This window comes from Augochlora pura, chromosome 1 (assembly GCF_028453695.1).
Source record: "Augochlora pura isolate Apur16 chromosome 1, APUR_v2.2.1, whole genome shotgun sequence".
NCBI classification, from domain to species: domain Eukaryota; kingdom Metazoa; phylum Arthropoda; class Insecta; order Hymenoptera; family Halictidae; genus Augochlora; species Augochlora pura.
This window is the reverse complement of record NC_135772.1, coordinates 13,927,067-13,947,093: the sequence shown is the minus strand read 5'-3', so window position 1 is coordinate 13,947,093 and position 20,027 is coordinate 13,927,067. Positions and strand designations below refer to the sequence as shown.

The 20,027-nt window shown below is 31.0% G+C and overlaps 5 protein-coding genes across 11 annotated transcripts; 3 read left to right on the top strand and 2 right to left on the bottom strand.

The window, feature by feature from the left end:
* Positions 1 to 34: 34 nt before the first annotated feature.
* Positions 35 to 3,447, bottom strand: LOC144474148 (upstream stimulatory factor 1). Of its 2 annotated transcripts, XM_078188780.1 has the most exons (6): positions 3,315 to 3,439; positions 3,183 to 3,248; positions 3,036 to 3,106; positions 2,303 to 2,580; positions 2,050 to 2,217; positions 35 to 1,968 (listed from the first exon to the last, which is right to left on the bottom strand). In XM_078188780.1, exons 1-6 carry the CDS (start codon positions 3,353 to 3,355, stop codon positions 1,747 to 1,749), a joined length of 846 nt encoding a protein of 281 aa, XP_078044906.1. In that variant the 5' UTR covers positions 3,356 to 3,439; the 3' UTR covers positions 35 to 1,746. The 2 variants fall into 2 exon arrangements, with proteins under 2 accessions (XP_078044906.1, XP_078044990.1); XM_078188864.1 differs by lacking the exon at positions 3,183 to 3,248 and having other exon boundaries at positions 3,315 to 3,447.
* Positions 3,448 to 4,417: 970 nt separating this feature from the next.
* LOC144477401 (ubiquitin domain-containing protein UBFD1) lies at positions 4,418 to 7,430 on the top strand. Of its 3 annotated transcripts, XM_078195250.1 has the most exons (6): positions 4,418 to 4,557; positions 5,051 to 5,422; positions 5,494 to 5,684; positions 5,769 to 5,957; positions 6,030 to 6,238; positions 6,713 to 7,424. In XM_078195250.1, the coding sequence occupies exons 1-5, from the start codon at positions 4,545 to 4,547 to the stop codon at positions 6,138 to 6,140; spliced, it is 876 nt and encodes a 291-aa protein (XP_078051376.1). In that variant the 5' UTR covers positions 4,418 to 4,544; the 3' UTR covers positions 6,141 to 6,238; positions 6,713 to 7,424. The 3 variants fall into 3 exon arrangements, with proteins under 3 accessions (XP_078051376.1, XP_078051289.1, XP_078051330.1); XM_078195163.1 differs by lacking the exon at positions 4,418 to 4,557 and having other exon boundaries at positions 5,017 to 5,422; positions 6,713 to 7,430; XM_078195204.1 differs by lacking the exons at positions 4,418 to 4,557; positions 6,713 to 7,424 and having other exon boundaries at positions 5,017 to 5,422; positions 6,030 to 6,701.
* Positions 7,431 to 7,637: 207 nt separating this feature from the next.
* Positions 7,638 to 10,424, top strand: LOC144477302 (uncharacterized). 2 transcript variants are annotated; one of them, XM_078195063.1, is made up of 3 exons: positions 7,638 to 8,406; positions 8,484 to 9,445; positions 9,552 to 10,424. In XM_078195063.1, the coding sequence occupies exons 2-3, from the start codon at positions 8,690 to 8,692 to the stop codon at positions 9,765 to 9,767; spliced, it is 972 nt and encodes a 323-aa protein (XP_078051189.1). In that variant the 5' UTR covers positions 7,638 to 8,406; positions 8,484 to 8,689; the 3' UTR covers positions 9,768 to 10,424. The 2 variants fall into 2 exon arrangements, with proteins under 2 accessions (XP_078051189.1, XP_078051106.1); XM_078194980.1 differs by having other exon boundaries at positions 7,638 to 9,445.
* Positions 10,425 to 10,555: 131 nt separating this feature from the next.
* On the bottom strand, positions 10,556 to 14,240 carry Wbp2 (WW domain binding protein 2). 2 transcript variants are annotated; one of them, XM_078195365.1, is made up of 6 exons: positions 13,857 to 14,237; positions 13,236 to 13,570; positions 13,005 to 13,154; positions 12,424 to 12,612; positions 10,996 to 11,081; positions 10,556 to 10,896 (listed from the first exon to the last, which is right to left on the bottom strand). In XM_078195365.1, the coding sequence occupies exons 1-6, from the start codon at positions 13,910 to 13,912 to the stop codon at positions 10,849 to 10,851; spliced, it is 864 nt and encodes a 287-aa protein (XP_078051491.1). In that variant the 5' UTR covers positions 13,913 to 14,237; the 3' UTR covers positions 10,556 to 10,848. The 2 variants fall into 2 exon arrangements, with proteins under 2 accessions (XP_078051491.1, XP_078051441.1); XM_078195315.1 differs by lacking the exons at positions 10,556 to 10,896; positions 10,996 to 11,081 and having other exon boundaries at positions 11,858 to 12,612; positions 13,857 to 14,240.
* A 1,447-nt stretch (positions 14,241 to 15,687) lies between these two features.
* Ent3 (equilibrative nucleoside transporter 3) lies at positions 15,688 to 19,879 on the top strand. Of its 2 annotated transcripts, none has more exons than XM_078185368.1 (10): positions 15,688 to 16,109; positions 16,523 to 16,677; positions 16,739 to 16,867; positions 16,941 to 17,015; positions 17,088 to 17,311; positions 17,380 to 17,491; positions 17,581 to 17,727; positions 17,803 to 17,990; positions 18,072 to 18,312; positions 18,373 to 19,879. In XM_078185368.1, the coding sequence occupies exons 1-10, from the start codon at positions 15,940 to 15,942 to the stop codon at positions 18,759 to 18,761; spliced, it is 1,830 nt and encodes a 609-aa protein (XP_078041494.1). In that variant the 5' UTR covers positions 15,688 to 15,939; the 3' UTR covers positions 18,762 to 19,879. The 2 variants fall into 2 exon arrangements, with proteins under 2 accessions (XP_078041494.1, XP_078041485.1); XM_078185359.1 differs by having other exon boundaries at positions 17,563 to 17,727.
* Positions 19,880 to 20,027: the final 148 nt, after the last annotated feature.

Here is a 20,027-nt window from a genome sequence, read left to right as displayed (position 1 = left end):
TGCATAGGATGATGGCAGCTTTTTACAGAGAATATAATTTCAATTAAAGAGTATTAAATATTGTATTATAAATAGCGTATTATGTAAACATATTCAGCGAAGAATACAGACGTTACATAAAAGTAGATGTTATTTTAAACGTTTAAACGTTGCAATCATGGTCTGAAAGTTTAAGAAATGTGTCAAAATGTTAAACTGTGAAGGTGCAGGATCTTTTATCGTTAAAGAAAAGAAAGTATAAAGAAAGATGCATCGCAAACAGTGTTCCAGTAACTTCGACATTTCCATTGTAACATATGTAAAAACAAATAAAGACTATGTATTAAAAATGACAGCAAAAGACAGTCTTTTTTCAATATCATAAAGGCATGAGGTAAAAAAAATGATAACAACGAACTTCGTTAAATTTCATTTTAATAATAATATTATTATATAACAATAACCTCGCGATATATACACCAACGATATATTACAAACCTGTGTTTACTTTTCAAGTATTTCAATGCCATTATTTTGTGGCATTCAAAATTTCAGATTGAAAAAAATATGTTTATTGCTATATGCGTACGTATATGCATATGTACACATACGTGTATATATACATATTTAACTATACATACACATCCATAGGTGTATAATTAATCTATGTTACATTCTCAGTCCCTAATTCTTTTCATGAAATGCCTACTCTAAACTCGTGAAAATAGTATTAAAAATAAAAAATATTTAATGTTCTTAATTTTTCAGTCGATCTGTATTGTAATTTTATCGTCAATGTTCCAATAAAACTTATATTCGTTTGTTCATTTTGTTTTTAAAAATTAGCTTTGTGTAGTTAAAATCGCATAAACCAAACACATCAACTCAATGCTCAACATTCACAGCCTTGGCTCGTTCACATATACGAGGCAATTCAATCCAATGTATTATATGTATGTGTACATACATATAGAAACAATATCATTTCACACGTTAAGAGTGACAGCAGTCCCCTAGAACTGACAGTGAACTTTCCGTTTGGGCAGAGTCAGTTTGCAAGGACTGACAGTGAACTTTTCGTTTGGGTGGCATCGGGGCATGCCACCGGCAGCGTCAAAGTTAGAAAATAAATGTTATAATTCTAATGCAGTTTATTAAAACATTCTAGGTGGTCTAGAATTACATAGTTTAGTTAATCAACTGCTTTATTATATTAAATTAAAACATTTACTTTTTAACCTTGATATTACCAGTTCCATGCACCGATGCCGTTAAAACGAGAAGTTCACTGTCAGTCCTAGGGGACTGATGCCGTGCTCAACATGTTAAATAGGTCCTACCAAGAATAGTCGTAACTCCCAATATTACTGTTATTATCTTATAACGAACAATTGCACTCGAGATACATCAATTCGAAATATTCAACATTTAGTTCCATCATTATGCTTCTTGTAAATCATATTCAATTTTATGAAAAAAACATTTTTTGTTTAAACTGAAGTATCTTTTAGATATAAATTCATTTTATGAAATTCATAAAAATAAAAAAGTATGTACATCTTGATATAGTCGTAAATGCAGTTACGACTACACCATTATTAGGACCATTTTATACATTTTGAAGAATATAAATCCAATATGATGAAATTTGTTATGGCTCTCGTGAAAAGAGAAATCATAAGAGTAAATACTTTGTCCGGTCATCAAACCAGCTTATGTACCCTAATATTTACAAAAAGAAGCACTGCTTTATGATCTAATAATTTTTTAAGGACTCAAATGAACAACGTCGACACCAGTTCCTGTGGTGGATGATATCTGAGACCTAAGTTGAAGATTCTCCCGTTTCAGTTGTGTTACGAGTTGTTTCAAAGCGGTAATTTCTTGTCGCAATTTTTCATTGTCCCGAAGACACTGACCTAATCCTTGATTAGCTGCTCGTAACTCTCCTATGTATTCACAAGCTTTAGCCAGAATTCCACCTTTGCTCTATATAAAAGATTTAAAAGAAAATGTCTTTATTAGAGTCTACTGGTATTTGTAAAATTTTAATAATGTTTAATACATTACCTGAGTTTCATAGTTTGCTTTGCCTTCGCCACTGCTACCAGTTCCATTTGCATTTGCAGTAGCATTGCATTCTGGTATAATTTTTCCTAACTTTGCAATCCAATTGTTTATTTTATCTCTTCGCCGACGTTCCACTTCATTATGGGTTGCTCTTCTTCTATCATCTCTCTATAATTTATGAAAAAAAACTATATGTAAATTATATACTTAAATTTGAAACTATTTTCAAAAAATCAGACTACAACATTCATACTTTCTTTGATCCAGTTGCACAATTTCTTGGTGTTTCTATTTGTAAAGTAGTTCTAGAAACCAATGATCTAGAGGTCTGGGCAGTGGTGAATACATCATTAGCATTCCCAATAACATAAAACTGGCCATTCAATGGAGATGTTAGGACCTGTACAGTATTATTTCCGGGTTGAGTGACTGGCAAATCTATTTCATTGCCAGCAGCGGTACTATTTAGCTGTACCACTCTATATGCCAAAGCTTCTTGGTAGCGCATTCCATCTTCTCCAACAGTTTCTCCTAAAATAATTTATTTTTAACATTATAAAAGTAGTTAAAAGCATACAAATAAAATATCTGAGTAGAATTACATTTAAGTCACGTTTATATTGATTTTATATATTAGAACCAGTTCTAAATTTGAAATATAGTTTTATACTTTATTTTGGTATTTCATATAGTATATATGTGCACTAAATTTGGTGTACTAACAAAAAATGATACTTTTAATGTTGAACAATTTTAACTATAATAAGTTATACATTTATCAATATTTTTTCTTGTCAAAATTTAACAGAAAAATATTCAATGCAAAACCCGGAAATATAAAATATTATTTAAAATAGTATATTATGTGTGAGGTTGATTTGATGTGCATTATTCTGTACCACTTTAGGAGTAGTATATTCCGAAATTATTGTATGCTTTTGCAATCAGTGCGAAGTGTGCTCGTTATTAACTCAAGCTATATTTACCTTCGCAGTCGACGATTTCCGCTTCCTCGATAACAATTCCTGTTCCTCCTTCCTCCTTCGCGTTAATAGTGCTGTAAAAGAAGCGTAGAGTCTACGTTGAAGAATGGATATGCAACGTGTCTATAGGATTACGTCTATGCCTATTACTTCCACGACCGTTGTCCTAAGTCTTGTAAGTGCGCACTGTGCACTACGTGATGACCTTGAGGAGACCTCGACCGAAACAGGAGGGATAGGTGTTCGCATTATCAGCCAGTCGATATTTAACATAAACACTACCTGACATCCTGCTGTTCGAGATGCTGCTCCAATATATCCATTTTTTTTCTACCAAAAACGTTTGAATTTGTCAAAATTCACGTGAGCTGGTCACGGGACACGGCAACGAGGTCATGTGGTGCACAAGATGGCGTTCGCCGATTGTAACGCCACCTTACAATATTTAAGTGAACTGAATTTTAAATTTCACGTCGATACCGATTAACGATATATCAATTTAGACTGTGAATATTTATAAAATAATGTAAAATGCGAATATTGAAAATAGTATGAAAGGAATTAATTTTGCTTCCTCATCGTAGGAGTTGGTATTTTTAGAATTTATATATCAAAATCATTATAGAATCCATACATTTTCAATACATAGAGCAAGTATAAATAAAGAATTTTCACATTACTATCTCTTGCATAATTGGAAATATTTTTTCACATATCAAATGAATTAGATATGATTTATATTAGCAGTACATTTCTACAGAAAGTTAATATCTTGGAAAGTTGTTTGATATAAATCTTAAACACAAAATTATTGAGTATTTTATAAAATGTAATGTATAAAATTCATTGTTTTAAACAAATATTGTAATTCAAAACATTGAATTTCTTTCTTTCTTGCAACAAACATTTATTTCTTGCAACATCATATTCAAATTATTCATACTTCTGATTAAGACAGTCAACTATGTTGTAAATGAAAAAGCAAAACGAATTTCTATCATACTATTTTTGTTATAAAGCTGTTCTATTTTCTATTTTTATGAATGATCATTTTAAGTTAATTTAGGAAAAAATTTAATTTTAACAGAGTTAAATCACATTAATGATTTATGATCATTGTCTTATTTTGATTAGACTTTCATTTTAATATTTAATGTTACTAGTAAATAAAAAGCACTATAAGTTATACCGCATACAAAAGTAATTCATACATCAATAGAATCTTTTAAATAATTTGATTGTCACCGTGTAAGGAAATGAAAAAATTATTATACTTGTGAAGTCTTTATATTTGTATGAAGAATCTCTTACTGTTCTCCTTGCAAAGTGAGCCAAAAAAATGGCTTTTAAAATTAGATTTTTGAATCATATAAAGATTGAAAATTTCCCCAATTGTTTCTAGAATATATTTGAAAATTTGAAAGTCATTCCCAAGATCGGTGTAAATACGAATGGTAGGAATTGCAACGCATCCTGCAACAGTTTTGATTGGTCGACGAGATACAGTTCATCATGGAGTACGTCGGTACGTACACTAAATTTTGACGATTTTTCATGTTTTTTCGTAGCAGTTGTTAACCAATAAATATTTTTCGTTTTTACACATTATATTTGTCTTTAATTGTTTTGAATATAACGAATATGTACCACCTGAATTAATCCTGTTACAAAATGTTGCAAATAGCAGTTGTGTATCATGAATTAATTTTGTAGAAAACAGTCGTTTTCGTAATGGGAACTTTTAACAGAAATATTTATTAATTGTACAAAAAATATCATATGACGACTAACCGGTATAATCGTCAATAAATTGCAGGTTTTTTAGAAATTTGTATCCCTTTAAAATATAACCTTGTGGAGTTTGTTGAAAATATTTTCTTTATTTTGGTACATCATCTTCTGTATTAAACTGTTCGTAATGATACTATTTCTGCTGCGAACTATTTCTGTATTTTAGAATACAATATAGTATATTTGAGATGTTAATACTAATGTTCTAATGAATTATCTTTGTTTAGGTGCTGCAAAAAGTGAAAGCAACGACAATTGTTGTAATATAACTCCTTGCTCTGAACTGGTATCGAATACAAATTCTAACGAAACCACGTCCACAGAAATAAAAGACTCAATACCAAAATGTGAAATTCTTGATACACAATTAAAAGATAATGACATGACTGATTTGCAAGATCCGCCCCAAGAGAACATAGACTTTAAAGTGATTTATAATAAACAGCGGATTAATGTGAATTTTTCACTTGATGGAACTGTTGCGCAATTGAAAGCATACCTCCAAAACATTATATCTGTGCCACAAGCAATGCAAAAAGTTATGATTAAAGGATTAGCTAAGGATGATCAAACATTAAGAAGTCTAGGGGTCACAAAAGGTAATGCATCTTATATGATAACATTTTTTATTATTTCTTCATGTTATTGTTTACTTTATATCATTTACAAGGTGCCAAGGTCATGGTAGTAGGATCAAAGTTAGATGATGTGTTGGCTGTATCAATTCCAACAAAGCAAGATCTCTCAGATGAAGCTGCATCTACAGCAAGCAAAGAACCTTTGTCCCAACAAAAAATGCATAGGAAAGTTTTAGATAAAGGTATTCCAGAAGATGTAATGCCTGGTATATTAGATAGCAAGGTATAATTTTAAAAAGGACTAGTAATTTTGGTCAGTGATTTGTATGTATGATGTATTCTCATTGATGAATTTAATCAATATCAGGAACCTCTACCAGAATATCCATTGGCTGGCATGTTAAATAAATCTGGTGGTAAAGTTAGACTAACATTTAAATTGGAGCAGGACCAACTATGGATTGGTACAAAAGAAAGAACAGACAAAATACCTATGAACTCTGTAAAAGGTGTACATAGTGAACCTATACATGATCACCCACAGTACCACATTATGGTTTGTATTATTACTAAATTATTACATTTTTTGCTCGTATATTTACATGTGATGGTCTTTTAAAAATTTTAGGCTATCCAACTAGGCACAACAGAAGCTTCAAGGTATTGGATATATTGGGTCCCTGCGCAATACATATCGGCTATAAAAGATGCTATTCTGGGCAAATGGTGCTATTTCTGATCGATCATTGATGGAAATTTCTATCTCTTTGAATGCAAAGTGTAATCAGGTGTAAGCATTGATACAAACACGACTGTGCTAGTCACACATTTTTAACAGTAAGTAGTAACTTATTTTGCGTTGAATTATGACCGATGTCTTCTAGTAAAAGTATTATTTTAAGAAAACCTTTTGGATAAACAGTGTCAATCATTTTTGTTAAAAACGATGACAGTCATTTTACAGAATTTGGTAATAACTGGTTTTAGCAAAACACACTCTCTGAACATTATAGTATTTATAATATGTTGTGATTTTTGGAGTGTAGACAAACTTTGATACATTCAGATAATATTGTAATTGTAATATTAGTTTTCTTTGGATTATATTGTGTGTAAGATTTGTAAATATAATAAGTTTTTTAACTCTTGAAAAAAAATACATTTATGTTGAAAAATACATTCATTGCTTTATGATCAACGTTATTGTTTGAACAAGCAGATTTAAAAGTTTTAAAAATTTGTCCTTTATTTAAGTAGAAGCGTGTGAACCATCAAAATAAAAGTGAAATTTTTATAAAATTACATTTATAGGAGGATGCGAAGAAAGAAGTTATGATGTTGCATTTACAATCTTTTGAAGTTCGTCGAGAAATAATACAACTTTTTACCGCATATAATAATATTGATAAGTAAATTGTAAAGTTCAGATACTTTAACGAAGATTTAAAATTTTATTGCGACATTTACAGAATGTTTTATCTAATATAACTGTCGGAAATGTTGTGCTTTAAAGAAACTTTTATTTTGCTCACATAAAAAAGGACGATTTTATGAATACAAATAGAGCCGCATCACTACCAAGATATGTGTATAGTCCGCATTTTTCACGAACAGAATAAATCTAACATATGTTAATACTGTTCAATATTAAAACAACGAAACTTATTGCAAAATTAGATATATTTTACATTGGCCTCCCGGTTCTCGACACTGGCCTAGGTAAATTACCTGTTCAAAGACATTTCGGGATTTTATTGTTGAAATTTAAGTGGACTGTATCTCGTCGAACGTAAGCGAATCGCATATTGCATAACTTAGTATTATAATTGCTGTACATTAGGTTTTATACAATATAATGTGTAAATCTTTTAAAAAGAAAAGAAAAAACAAAATTATAAGAAACGAAAAATCAAATTTATTTACCAAAATTTGTCTACATAAATTTCATAATTGCAGTTTGCACATTGAAACATCTACTTCAGTGTCCGTTTAAATAAAACTTGTACATCATGTTGGGCAAGTTGATAAAATAAATAATTTTAAAGATTCTTCATTCGCGTTTATTTAATATTTTAACATTAATAAATAATAAAAGAAATTTCTTGACACAACAAAGTAAATTTACCCGAGTCTTTCAGCACTAAATAAATATGCTCTAAAAAATTTTATTCTTATTTTTAATAAATTGATTACATTTAATCTAACATTGTTTTAAATATTAATTCCACGAAATATATTTTTAGAAATCAAATTATCCTACACCTTTCCTAGATCATTTAAATATATTATGATCGCATTCTTTATAAATTTACTTTTAATGTGCATAGAACTTGTCCGAATTTGACTACCTCAAGATGTTTTAAAAATGTTTTTCATTTCTTAGTTCTATTAATGTTAACGTTATTTAATTATTTGTTGACGGTACCCCTTCCTCCACATATTAAATTATTTTAAAAAAATGGCTCAATTTTGAATTTGATTGAACTTATCTGCAAGTCACTTGAATTCTGAAATTCCTGTGTATTAGCTTAAATTCATCTTCACCCGACACATGAACAGGAAATTTCCTATTAAGGTATTCAATTAGTTGAATTGAGCGAGCAGACCTTCAGCTTTCGTTCGTTCGCTCGTTTCACGTAAGTCGTAAGAAGATGCGAAAGTTGTTAGAAGGAGAAACAAGAGTCTGCACCAATCAGGGAATGATAGTATCTGTTCCGCAATCAATGCAAACCTTCACATTTTGACGAAACAGAAGTGGCTCAAGGCTTAATCGCGGCGCATGCGTGTTTACGATGTGTGTGAAAGTGATAGTAAAATTCATATTGTAACAAGCTTGTCAGATGTTGTTTCCACGATATCATTACCGATACTATTTGGATCAACATATTTTCACCTGCATATGCATTTTATCCTCATATTTGGAGCATACAATGGAGGATTATATAGTCAGTCTACTTCACTGACATGTATATGTATGCAATGAACGCATAATAAACAATATTAAAGTAACGTGAACAATATTTATACTTGTACTATATAATACAAATTTGAAGTGCAATTGTAAGTTCACGTGTATTTACAGACGAGAAAAAAACAAAAAAAAAGATTTAATCGATTTACAAATTTTATTACATACTTATGGATAATGACTATTATTATGAAATTCAAACGAGATTGCTACATTACTGCAGTAATAGGAACTGATAGTGGAATTTATTTAGAAGAGACTTTACACTGAATCTCTAATGGTTAAAAGAGAATTTTTAATATTTACCCTTGTTGGTAGTAATGGATGGAAGTGATAATACTATAGAAAATGTACAAGAAGCATTTTTAGTTTTAACAGAGAGCTTTTTGAAACAAGGTGCTTCATTGACAGAATTGAAATCTGTCAGTGTAAGAAACAATGCAAGGCACAAAAAAAGCTCTGTCTTCCATTATCTGTGTTCAAAGAAAGTTTTCCTTGTCTTGTTTGCACCAATATTTTGTACTATATTTCTAAAATATTTATACATTGATATTGTTAAAAGTGTGAGAGGAACTAGATGCTTAGTATCAAATAATTATCTTATATGGGAATTTACAAGGCCAATATCGAATTGTGATTATTGTAAAGATGTTACAACAGCTTTAATTTTACCAAATCTGACTAGGGAGGAATTTGAAGAATATGCGTATTCCTCTCGCCCAATGGTGATAAAAAATGCTGCAGGCAATTGGCCTGCTTCGAAAGTATTTAGCTGGAAATTTTTCAAAAATTTATATGAAAATATAGAAGGTGCTTATGATTCAGTGGAAGAATGTCAGTTCTTACATTTTAAAAGTAATTTCACTAGTTTGAGAGATGTCTTTGCCATGAGCGAAGATAGAGCTCTTCAACGCAGTGGACAAGCACCTTGGTATGTTGGTTGGAAAAATTGTCACCTACAAATTTTGGATACAATGAAACAGTTTTACAATCTACCTCATTTTTTGCCAGAGGATGCGGAAATTCCATATACCAATTATGTTTTTTTGGGATATGAAGAAGGTGCCATAATGCATGTATGTGCACTAATAATAAACTGGATGTTAATTATAGTTCAAAATGGGAACAGAAAAGCAAAGAATTAGGAAATTGCCAATTGATCTTTTATTGCTTTTTTTACAGCTGGACTACATTTCTCGTCTAATGTGGCAAGGACAAATCTTGGGTAATAAAAGATGGACTGTTGCTCCAACTCCAGAATGTGATAATATTTGCAGACGTTTTAACTTTACTGTTTATGCTGGGGACATCATTCTTTTAGATACAAGAATTTGGTATCACAGCACTTATGTTATAGATGGAAACTTTAGTTTAACAGTCACCTCTGAATATGGATAGACTGTTCTTCCAGTATTTGTAAAAATGAATCTACTGATAATTTTGGAAACTACATAGATACAACATTCTATGTATTTAAAGAATTTTTAATTGTAGAATTAAAAAATTCAAATGTTTTAGTGAATTGTTGAATGAAAATTTGTATATTTCTAACAAAATTCAAGATTGATGCAAATGCTGTTAACGATCAGCATTTAAGTGTTAAATTAGTTTTGTAAAAAATTCTTGTCCATCTAAATATTTATAGGTGTCACTTTGTAAATGGAAGTTATATAATTATTAAGATACATATTATAAGGTATAGAGTACTGCATTTTGGAACGTTTTACACTGCCTATATATTTGAATTGTTATAAATGATTGAAATGTATAAAGTTTCTTATATACATAAAATTTATTATGTGTATTGTTCTTGCCATAGTTGGAAGCTAGTCGATGTAAGGATCTTTGAGCAACTATTAGCACAAATGTAGCTATCTGTAATTTAATACAATTTGTAATTAAACAATTAAAAATTATTTTTATATAGATACATTTAAATTTTTATACATGTGTTTAAATATATATGTTACAGTTTCCATAGAATTGGAATCCAACGTTTTACTTTCAATAAAAAAGACGCATAGGTTTAAATATGTTTTTATAATTGAAATTTTGTATAGATTTTACTTGAATGCCGATTGTTTTATATTATAATCAATTGTATTCTTACATATGTACAAATCTCGTGTACCTTCAATAGTTCATAATAAAATGTACGAATACAGGTAACACATTTCTTTTCCATATTCATATGCAATAACTTTTATTTAATATATTCATTTAATTGCGCAAAATACAATATAATTTCTTATAGAATATTTATACAACCTACACAATAAGTACAATAAAGTGTATATATTCAAAATCGTGAATAATAGTGGAAAGATAGGAATATTGTATATTGAAATGCGCACACCAAAACGACATTATAGCAAAACCTAAAGTGGAATGCATATATTTGTTACTATCCAGTATATTACACGTATAATACTATTCAAACAACAGTGTGATATCACATCACTGTTTTGTGAATGCAATTTTACTGATCCTTCTTTTCCGATGCCTGTTGGAAACTTGGTGGACTCTCCTAAAACAAAGGAACATCACAATTATATAAATAATTAAGGGAACATTAATTATATAAATTCATATTGATATATATTATCAAATGCATATTTGTACTTACATAGTATGCAGGTGGTGGAACATAGGCACACTGAGGCCTGCTGGGATCATAATATGCACTTTGAGCAGCTTCTGCTGCTTTTGCATCTGAAAAGCAAAAAAAATATGAAACAAAACAACGCGACTCTAAGCAATCTTTTTATTGTGAAAATAAATTCAAATTTTTAATGAATTACATACACGTATATATGTTTAATGCAGTAAATTTTAAATGTTCTGGCATTTTGTGCTTAATTTTTAAGCCAATTAATTGTCTTAAGAATCTCGAATATGAGTCTCTTTATTTAATTATAATTTATGTTATTACGACACCAAATAATTGTTCCATAAGGTGTAATAATATGACGAATTGTGTTCAATATAATGTTGGAAATACTCTATCTAAAAAATTTAACAAAATCATACACACGTTCATTTTTATTACTTTTAACAATACACAGTTTTTTTGCTATAGCATACTTCGATTAAGTTATTCATCTATCACACTTAATATATATGTAATCGTTTTTGTTCTACTTTGTTGAAAAATAGAAACAATTAATAATTTTACACACTGTTTGCAACTTAGATAAATCAATTAATGGATAAAAACCTAATTAAGAACACGTAATAACACGTCACGTTTCTTTGAACTATCTCTGACAACTATGAGATAATAACTGAGCATAGTGAAAGTCAACCTTACTTCAGGTCAACCAAACCTGTTATGCAACATTATTGCATAATATTCAAAACCTTCAGACTTAATAGGTGAAATAGAAAATTTTATGGCATCATTATTAAGTTTTCTTTATGAAAACGATTGTTCTTATTTTTGTAAAAGTATAATGTTCTTAATTGGTGGGTTTAAATAAAAACAGCAAGTTATATTTGTCTAAAATTTAATAACATAGTAACCTTGATGTATTATAATAATTATTATAAAGCTATTGTATTATTGAAACAACAAAAGTGTAATACTCTAGAGTAATAATTAACAATATTTTTCTTCATAAATACATTTCTTAAAAAAAATATTGGAAAGTTAGTATTTGTGTTGTATGTATTGTGTATGTTACATTATTGTGTGCCTTTTGTATATGTTGCATGAAATATAGTAGTACATATATACTTGCATCTTTTGTTTAAAAAAAATATCTGTTTATGTTGCAAATATGATAAACAAAAATTGTATACTATATTTCATCTTTATGGCTTTATATATTTATCTTTATGAATTATTATTTAAACGTTAATTACTTTAATAAGCAAGAAATTTCACATGTAATATTATTATACAATTAATAAGGCGGTGGGTATTGATTGTAAGGATTTTGTTGTGGATTATATTGAGATTGTGGGTAATTATTGCTTGGAGGATATGCAGAGTATGGTGGTGGATTTTGTGCATAACCACTGTAAGGTGGCTGCTGGTAATTTGGATACCCACCTGCTTGGGACATTGGTTGACTATTATAATTTGGATTTGCCCATCCTGGTGCACCATTCTGTTGAGGTGGGACCCATCCAGTTTGTTGTCCAGTAGCACCCCATGCACCTTGTTGAGGTGCACCACTTGCATAGGGTGAATTTATACCAGGGTATGGCGGTGGCATGTCCGTCATATATACACCATTTGCTACATACATATATAAAACATTTTTAACGATCATATCAAACGTAAATAATTAATAAATTAATATAGTTTATGTAGACTATCAATTAACATTTTGACTATCACATTATTGTTGGAAAAATGGTACAATTTGTGATTTACAACTGAAAAGCTAAACAATAAATACAATATCAAGAAGGCAAAGAGTGAAATGCAACATTTAATACAGAGCACATAACTTGTTATTGTTTTATGATCTTGGCAACAAAAATGAAATTTTACTATAGGATTGTAATCTTAATTTTCATAAACTTCAGTTTTGTCTTCATAAATATTTTCATGCGTTAAAATGGCAGACAAATTGTTATTAAACAAAATAATAGAAATTATTGGAAGTTGAAAGATAAACATTTAACCTGGTGGCATATCTGGAAATGCATTGGTAGGTGGTACCCAACCATAGTATCCAGTAGGTGCTTGATAAGCAGGTGGCGGAGCAGCGTACCAATCTGATGTTGGTGGTTGATACGGTGGTGGAGCATCGGCTGCAGGATCATTGCGTTGAGCTACAAATAAATATAATAATCACTATTGATATGTTTGATAATTAAACAGGAATAGATTCTAAATATATTTAATAAACTCACCCATTGCTGCTGCTCTCAACATTGCCTGCCCAAACTCTATTGCACCACCGCTTTTAAAGTATAATTTGAATTTACATTGTCCAATCCAATTCCCATTTGGTTGAGCACTACATTTGCCTCTAATGTAATTAGCTCCAAACATTGGTTGTTCCACTTCGACCTCGCTTAACGTTATAAATGGAAAACTAAACGATTGCATTTTTTCTCTGTGGTCTTTAGCATTGAAGATCATTCTATGTGTAGTTAGGTATAATCGTCCTCGCTTATTTCCAAGGAACTCAGGTTGCTCTTGTCCATGGAACTCCATAGTGACATTATCGCAGAATAATAATATGCTGAAGAAATGAAACTTTCTCTTGTTAATATTGTTTTATCAATTGCATCACATTGAGAAAATCTAAACTATGATCATTTTTAAGCGGACATTTAAATTATTTAAGAAATGATAATAGTAATTTTCCGTAGGCGGTAGCATCGTCAATGAAGGAAAGATTATTGACATAATAAGGAAATCCTCTTTAGAAGGCCACAACGTTGAACTACGTTGTAGAAATGTCACGCGACAATGTGCAAAATATTGTTAACGATTGTTGCAATGATATAATAAACTTCTTAACTTACTATTCGCCGGCATGTATAAGAACGCCGCCATTTGCGTGCGCCGTATTTAGTGACATATTCTTCAACTTTTACTTGAAATACCGCTGAAACTGTAACTGTTCGCCTTCTTCATCAGCTGATTCATAAGTGATAAGTATGACGCACTGCGCAAGCGTATACTTATCACAATCACAACATAGTATAGCAAATGACACAGTACAGTAAAGTATACCGAGTGTTCCACAAAAAAATGTTATACCTAAACACTTACTAATTACGATTAATTGTAAGCATTGGACACTCTATTTATATCGTATTCAACAAATATGTATCATAACTCGATCTTAAAATAAATATGTCTTAAAAAATTTCTAATTAGCTTCTAATGTCAGAGGGAATACGAGTCTATTTACAATTGGGTTTTCAATGTGCCCGATATAGTGTTACCAACAAGTCAACGTGGAACCACTGACGAGTTGTATCAGAGTAGAGCACAAAACCATGCATCACATAGGATTCCTGTCATATGTTCTGAAATACCGACATCGCTCAAAATCGGTACATACAGTTTTCTTGCGTCCTCTACCTAAACAGTTGTCGATTCTAACAATAAGTGTTACCGACTAAGCTCAAGACTTTTCAGATCGTTGAATCTTATACTTAGTTACAAATTATATTTTTTAATGTGATATCATTATTTTATATATTTATAATTATTCTCAACAAAACAATATTAATAAATATGAAAACATTACTTGTAAAATAAAGATATACAATTTTGATTGAGTCTTGATCTGACCTGATCTAATCTATCACAAGCTCGCACCTTTAACAGGGCATGAAATAAAATAATGAAAAATTATATTATTTATGTTAATATTATATTATTTAGAATATAAAATTATATTATATTAATTGTCAAAAAATCTTACAAAATAACTACTTCCATCGATTATGAAATTTCAAAAAAGTAGAAATTACTCAATCAGGAATGATCAAACTATTGCTTCTTACTACAAATCAATACAAAAAGTTATATATAGATTCCTACATTTTATTTAAAAACGGTCCAAAAAAATTCCTTATGAATGCTTTCCAAATCTGACAGTCTATTTTTTTCGAACTTTACATATATTTTTATTAGAATTGGCTGATCATCTGAAGTTAGAAGTACAGCTGTTTTTATTGTACGAATATGTATATGTTGATTCATCATTGCACTCATGGAAATCTGGAGATAAACGCAACTGAACCACTCCTTTACAGTTGAACGTGCTAATAGAATAATAGCGGCCTTTATTAATGGTTGACTGCGATTTTTATTTGTAACAAATTATGAAATACATTGAAACACGATTATATTTTCTGGTTGATGAAGGGAGCAGTTTTCATGTCTTTCATTATTGGTTGGAAAAACGACTTTGCTCAAAGAAGGCAAAATCGATGGTGTGCAAAGAATGGAGCCTCGAAATTGTTGTCGGAGTCATGAAGTACATTTATATTTGTCTAATCTTCGTTGTTAAGTACTTTAACAAATTTCGGTTTTTTTTTTTTAAAGAACGGAAACTCCTGTCCACATGGTACAGTAAAATGTATAGAACTCACTAAATCCGGCATCGTTTTATGCTTCGACAATTACGATTTTATTGTCTGCTACTAAGCGATAATTGACATATATTTTATTTAAAAGTAAGAAAAACGTTGCAAAAAAGATTCGGCTTAGACTATGATACAGGTTCGATGCATTTCGTCGGTCAAATTTTCCGGTAGATCGTTTTCATGGGGGAAGCGGAAGCGCGCGCAGAAATCAATGCCGCAAATATTTGAAGCATGCGCTAAAGGGGGTCGCGGATCACGATCCGTATTACGCGTAAAGAAATAAATACGGTGGTGATCAAGTGCGATTAAAGTGGTCGGTAAAAAGTGTCAGGTACTGTATTGCACGGTCGTGTTAAGTGGAAACCAGCGAGCGTTGAACGCCGAACGCTGAACGTTGAACGTTGAACGCTGAACGCCTGTCGAACGATGGACTAATAAAAAGCGTTCGCCAGTTCTCATTCTATCTTGCCTGTCCTTACCGAAAGCTCCGAAAAAGCGGCGAAACATGGATGAGAACTTGAGCCGGGGTTACGTGCAATTGGGCAAGGCGAGGGGCATGAATGAATTTAAATTTTCTAATGGATTTACGCATTTGTCACCACCGGTCGACAAACGGAACTTCGTCTACTTTACTCTGATTCTTGGCGGCATTGGATTCCTCTTACCATACTACAGGTCATGCCGCAATAAGACGCTATCTTTGCCCCCGTGTGTCGGCATTTCAAATGTCAAAGACCTCTGCTCCTCTGTAATTTCTACTTATGTTTTCCTTTCAATCTGCTTTAATAATTGTACGAAAATTGTTGTATTAATAATTTAAATCTTTTGTTTCATTGTATCATGTGCCATCTGTGTCTAGACACGCTACCGACCGGAAGTTTAGGATCGTTTATTTCGTACGATGTGAACTTGACCTTTCTGATAAAGAAAATGAACATCTTTTTAGAATCATATAGACTTTTCGTTAACATTCTAATAGAATTTAAATATTAACTTTTACCAAATTGTTGACTGGTAGAATTGTTTATTTATTATTGTAATAAATTATCGAATTAAAATTTTGAAACCGGTGTATTTATTCTTTACAGCTTCATCATAGCGGTGGATTATTTCCAAACAAAGTATCCTGGCACCACAGTCATTTTTGATATGTCCCTTGTCTACATTATCATGGCTTTCTTTGCGGTGTTTGCAAATAATATTTTAGTTGAAACACTGTCTTTGAACACTAGAATAACGTTTGGTAAGATCCTGGAATTAGTGACACGCTAATTGGATACGTAATACGTCGATGATAATTTCAGGATACCTGGTGTCTTTTGTCACACTGAATTTTGTTATGATATGCGAGATCTGGTGGGAATTATTCGCTGTTGCTACTTCCTATACAATTAATCTAGTTGCTGTCGCAATTGTATCTCTTGGGTGCACAGGTAAAAATTATTATTTTTAGTAATGTATTCTTTTATTTATGAACGTTTCGTTGTTAACGTTTATAAATTACAGTTCAACAATCGAGCTTTTATGGATATACATCTATGCTTCCCAGTCGATATACACAAGCAGTAATGACTGGAGAAAGTAAGTATGTCAGTCTTTTTTGACATGAAAAATAAACAGAATATTTCATAAGAATAGCCTATTTTCATACAGGTCTTGCTGGTCTCCTGGTATCTACTGATCGCATATTTACAAAATTACTGCTTGACGACGAACGTAGTAGTACCTCTATGTTCTTTTGCTTGTTAAATGCAACAATCCTGATGTGTTTTGTTTTACATCAAGTAGTTCGTAAGACTGACTTTGTGCAATTCTATATAACGCTATGTCAGGAAAGAAACCGAATAACATTGGAACCAACTGAAGATGTGGGCCTGGTATGTACTTTGTCTATTGTTAAAATAAAAACAGTGGATGATTTTTGTTAAATATTGTCTTATGATAGATGGATCCTCTGGATCAAGTTGGAGATTCTGCAAAGGGTCAATACGGTGTTTTGAAAATTCAGACTAGTCCTTTAGGAACTGATTCTGCAAGTGGAAATACTGAATTGAATGGTACATTGTGAATAATTCAGAATTTTTGTAAATACTATTAATTCATATGACCTGTTTATCTTGATTCTTAGGAATGAATCAATATTCAGCGTTTTCATTCAGTAATCCTGTTTACGAACCCAGTGCACCAACAAATCCTCCTGGTAGTGCAGGTCCCACTTATAAGGTTGAAGATGTTGTTGTCATGAGAGGAACTTATGGAAGTCAAACTAGTAAACCATGGCCTGAAATTAAAAGTGTGTTAATTTATTTTATCCAACAACAATTTTTTTATACAAATTGTAGTTTTAAATAACACATAATACTTTTAGGAGGTCTTCTTGCAAGACTTGAGGTTGCCAAGATCATATTTCCATATATGGCTAGTATTGGTATTGCATACTTTGTTACCCTTTGTCTGTACCCTGGTATTATGTCAGAAATAATTTCCTGTAGACTTGAGTCATGGATGCCAGTGATTCTCATGGCTGCATTTAATGCTTCCGATGTATTGGGCAAGGTAATGCAGATTATTCTTCATTACAAAAGATGTACAAAAATTCAGTTTAAATTAAGAATGATACATTAATTAATATTTCAGATTCTTGCACTGATACCTTACGAGTGGAAACGTACTGAGTTACTATATTTTTCATGTGGCCGAGTTATACTAATACCTTTATTCTTGTTATGTGCGCTTCCACGAGGTGCTCCAATCCTTGGTGGTGAAGAGTATCCACTGTTATTTTCTTGTTTACTTGGTGTTACAAACGGTATTGTGGGTTCAGTACCAATGATGCAAGCACCTACTAAAGTTCCAGAGGGACACCGTGAATTAGCAGGTATTTCCACATGCAATTGAAATCTATTTCAGCAAATACACAAAACTACTAATTTCTCAGGAAACATCATGACTTTATCATATACCATGGGTTTAACTGTTGGCTCATTATTGGCATATATGATGGATGCATGCTTTGGATTAGCAGTGCAAACTAAAGATGTCTGTACTAAGGCGGTATACTTTACATTAGCACCACATATGGATAATGCAACAATAAGTACTTTGGTAAATGCTGTGTCTTCCACTACTATTCCCTCGATAGAAAACATTACACCAAAGGTAAACACTACTATTAGTGCTTTGACGTCTATTTTAACATCTACAATAATGTTTAATACTACTGTTAGTACTTTCACAACTAATACCATTGAAACATCTACAACATTAGTCCCCAAAATTTTAGTTAATGTTACTTCCTTGGTTAACAATACAGTTTTCCATCACTAGGACACGCATGTTTGTGTGTTGTGTTGAATCTGGTGCTTTTTGTGGAAAAAACTGACTATCAAAACTTGTGTATAAAACATTCTCTTCATCAATTACCCATTCTTTATATCCTTTTGTTTCCTAATGCATACCATTCCTATGGAAAAGATTATTAAGTTTGAACGTGTTAGAAGATTTTAAACCATTCGATACTTCGAAGAAGCTGTAATATATCGCCAGATTGAACACACATACAAAGGTTGAAATTTTCTACCACTGTCATTCTATGGATTGTAGAAATTATTTTACCTGACTATTTAAATAACACGATGGGTAAGAAATATTTTTAAATGTGTAATAAACGATAGTCAATAGGAAGAAACAAAAACGAAGTAATACTGAATGAAACTGAGCAGCAAGTTTTCATTATATTTCACTAATTCATCTTCAAATTCTACTAACATATCTGTTGAAAAAACTGCTTCTAGGTCTTGTAATATAGAAACATACGTGTAGATATTCTTTGAATTTTTCTAGTTACGGTAAGTTGTTTCTTTAAAAGGTATTGTGCCTTTCATACCATTGTGAATAATTTTTATTGTTCATTGCTTGTCATATATTATTGTTAAAGGTGAGAAAATTCCAAATATATATATCTATATGAATTTGTTGCATGTGTACAAAAGAGCGAGTGTTATTTAATCCTTAAATAATACAATAATTCACTTACTTACGAATTTATGTTATTGAGCATAATACTCTTTACTGTTTCTGTTTAGTAAATTAAAGAATGATGTAGAATTAAATTAATTTTATGATCACAAGTAAATATTATCTAAGGATTAAATTAAATTTTTTAAGGGTGTGGCAAGTATTTTATTTATTAAAATTGTTACCTTAAACTATATTTTCGTAGAACCGTTTAGAATGACGGTTCTTCTTGGTAATTCTGATGTGTGATGCAATTGTTAGATCAATGATTGGGAGGTAGCAGATATATGTGATGAAGTTATTGTGCAAGTATATTCTGTACGAAGTTGTTATATTTCCGGGTAAATAATTAATATATAATTGTAAGATACGTATACTTCCGCAAAAATGAAGAATAATAAAAAGCATTTGTCTTTTTTGAGCACATAGTTCTGCTTACGTTACATGTCCAAAACATATCGACAGTTGTGTGAGAGATTATAATCAAATTTTCAATCTTTATAACATTAAGATCATGTCGACGTTTCATAATAGAATTTAAACGAGTAACTTAAAAAATGTGAAGAGGAAGAGGAT

What these genes read in the sequence shown, in the direction of transcription:
- Wbp2 (XM_078195315.1), bottom strand. Translation starts at nt 13,912, where the DNA reads ATGTCACTAAATACGGCGCACGCAAATGGCGGCGTTCTTATACATGCC. An exon ending in CTTATACATGCCGGCGAATA is followed by an intron (nt 13,571 to 13,856) that starts GTAAGTTAAGAA and finishes TCATTTCTTCAG; the next exon opens with CATATTATTATTCTGCGATA. An exon ending in GTTGAGAGCAGCAGCAATGG is followed by an intron (nt 13,155 to 13,235) that starts GTGAGTTTATTA and finishes ATTTATTTGTAG; the next exon opens with CTCAACGCAATGATCCTGCA.
- LOC144477302 (XM_078195063.1), top strand. Translation starts at nt 8,690, where the DNA reads ATGGATGGAAGTGATAATACTATAGAAAATGTACAAGAAGCATTTTTA. An exon ending in AAGAAGGTGCCATAATGCAT is followed by an intron (nt 9,446 to 9,551) that starts GTATGTGCACTA and finishes CTTTTTTTACAG; the next exon opens with CTGGACTACATTTCTCGTCT.
- LOC144474148 (XM_078188780.1), bottom strand. Translation starts at nt 3,355, where the DNA reads ATGGATATATTGGAGCAGCATCTCGAACAGCAGGATGTCAG. An exon ending in GGAAATCGTCGACTGCGAAG is followed by an intron (nt 2,581 to 3,035) that starts GTAAATATAGCT and finishes AAATTATTTTAG; the next exon opens with GAGAAACTGTTGGAGAAGAT. An exon ending in GTGCAACTGGATCAAAGAAA is followed by an intron (nt 2,218 to 2,302) that starts GTATGAATGTTG and finishes CATAAATTATAG; the next exon opens with AGAGATGATAGAAGAAGAGC.
- LOC144477401 (XM_078195163.1), top strand. Translation starts at nt 5,032, where the DNA reads ATGAATTATCTTTGTTTAGGTGCTGCAAAAAGTGAAAGCAACGACAAT. An exon ending in AAGTCTAGGGGTCACAAAAG is followed by an intron (nt 5,423 to 5,493) that starts GTAATGCATCTT and finishes ATCATTTACAAG; the next exon opens with GTGCCAAGGTCATGGTAGTA. An exon ending in ACCCACAGTACCACATTATG is followed by an intron (nt 5,958 to 6,029) that starts GTTTGTATTATT and finishes TAAAAATTTTAG; the next exon opens with GCTATCCAACTAGGCACAAC.
- Ent3 (XM_078185359.1), top strand. Translation starts at nt 15,940, where the DNA reads ATGGATGAGAACTTGAGCCGGGGTTACGTGCAATTGGGCAAGGCGAGG. An exon ending in AGCAGTAATGACTGGAGAAA is followed by an intron (nt 17,016 to 17,087) that starts GTAAGTATGTCA and finishes ATTTTCATACAG; the next exon opens with GTCTTGCTGGTCTCCTGGTA. An exon ending in TGGAAATACTGAATTGAATG is followed by an intron (nt 17,492 to 17,562) that starts GTACATTGTGAA and finishes CTTGATTCTTAG; the next exon opens with GAATGAATCAATATTCAGCG.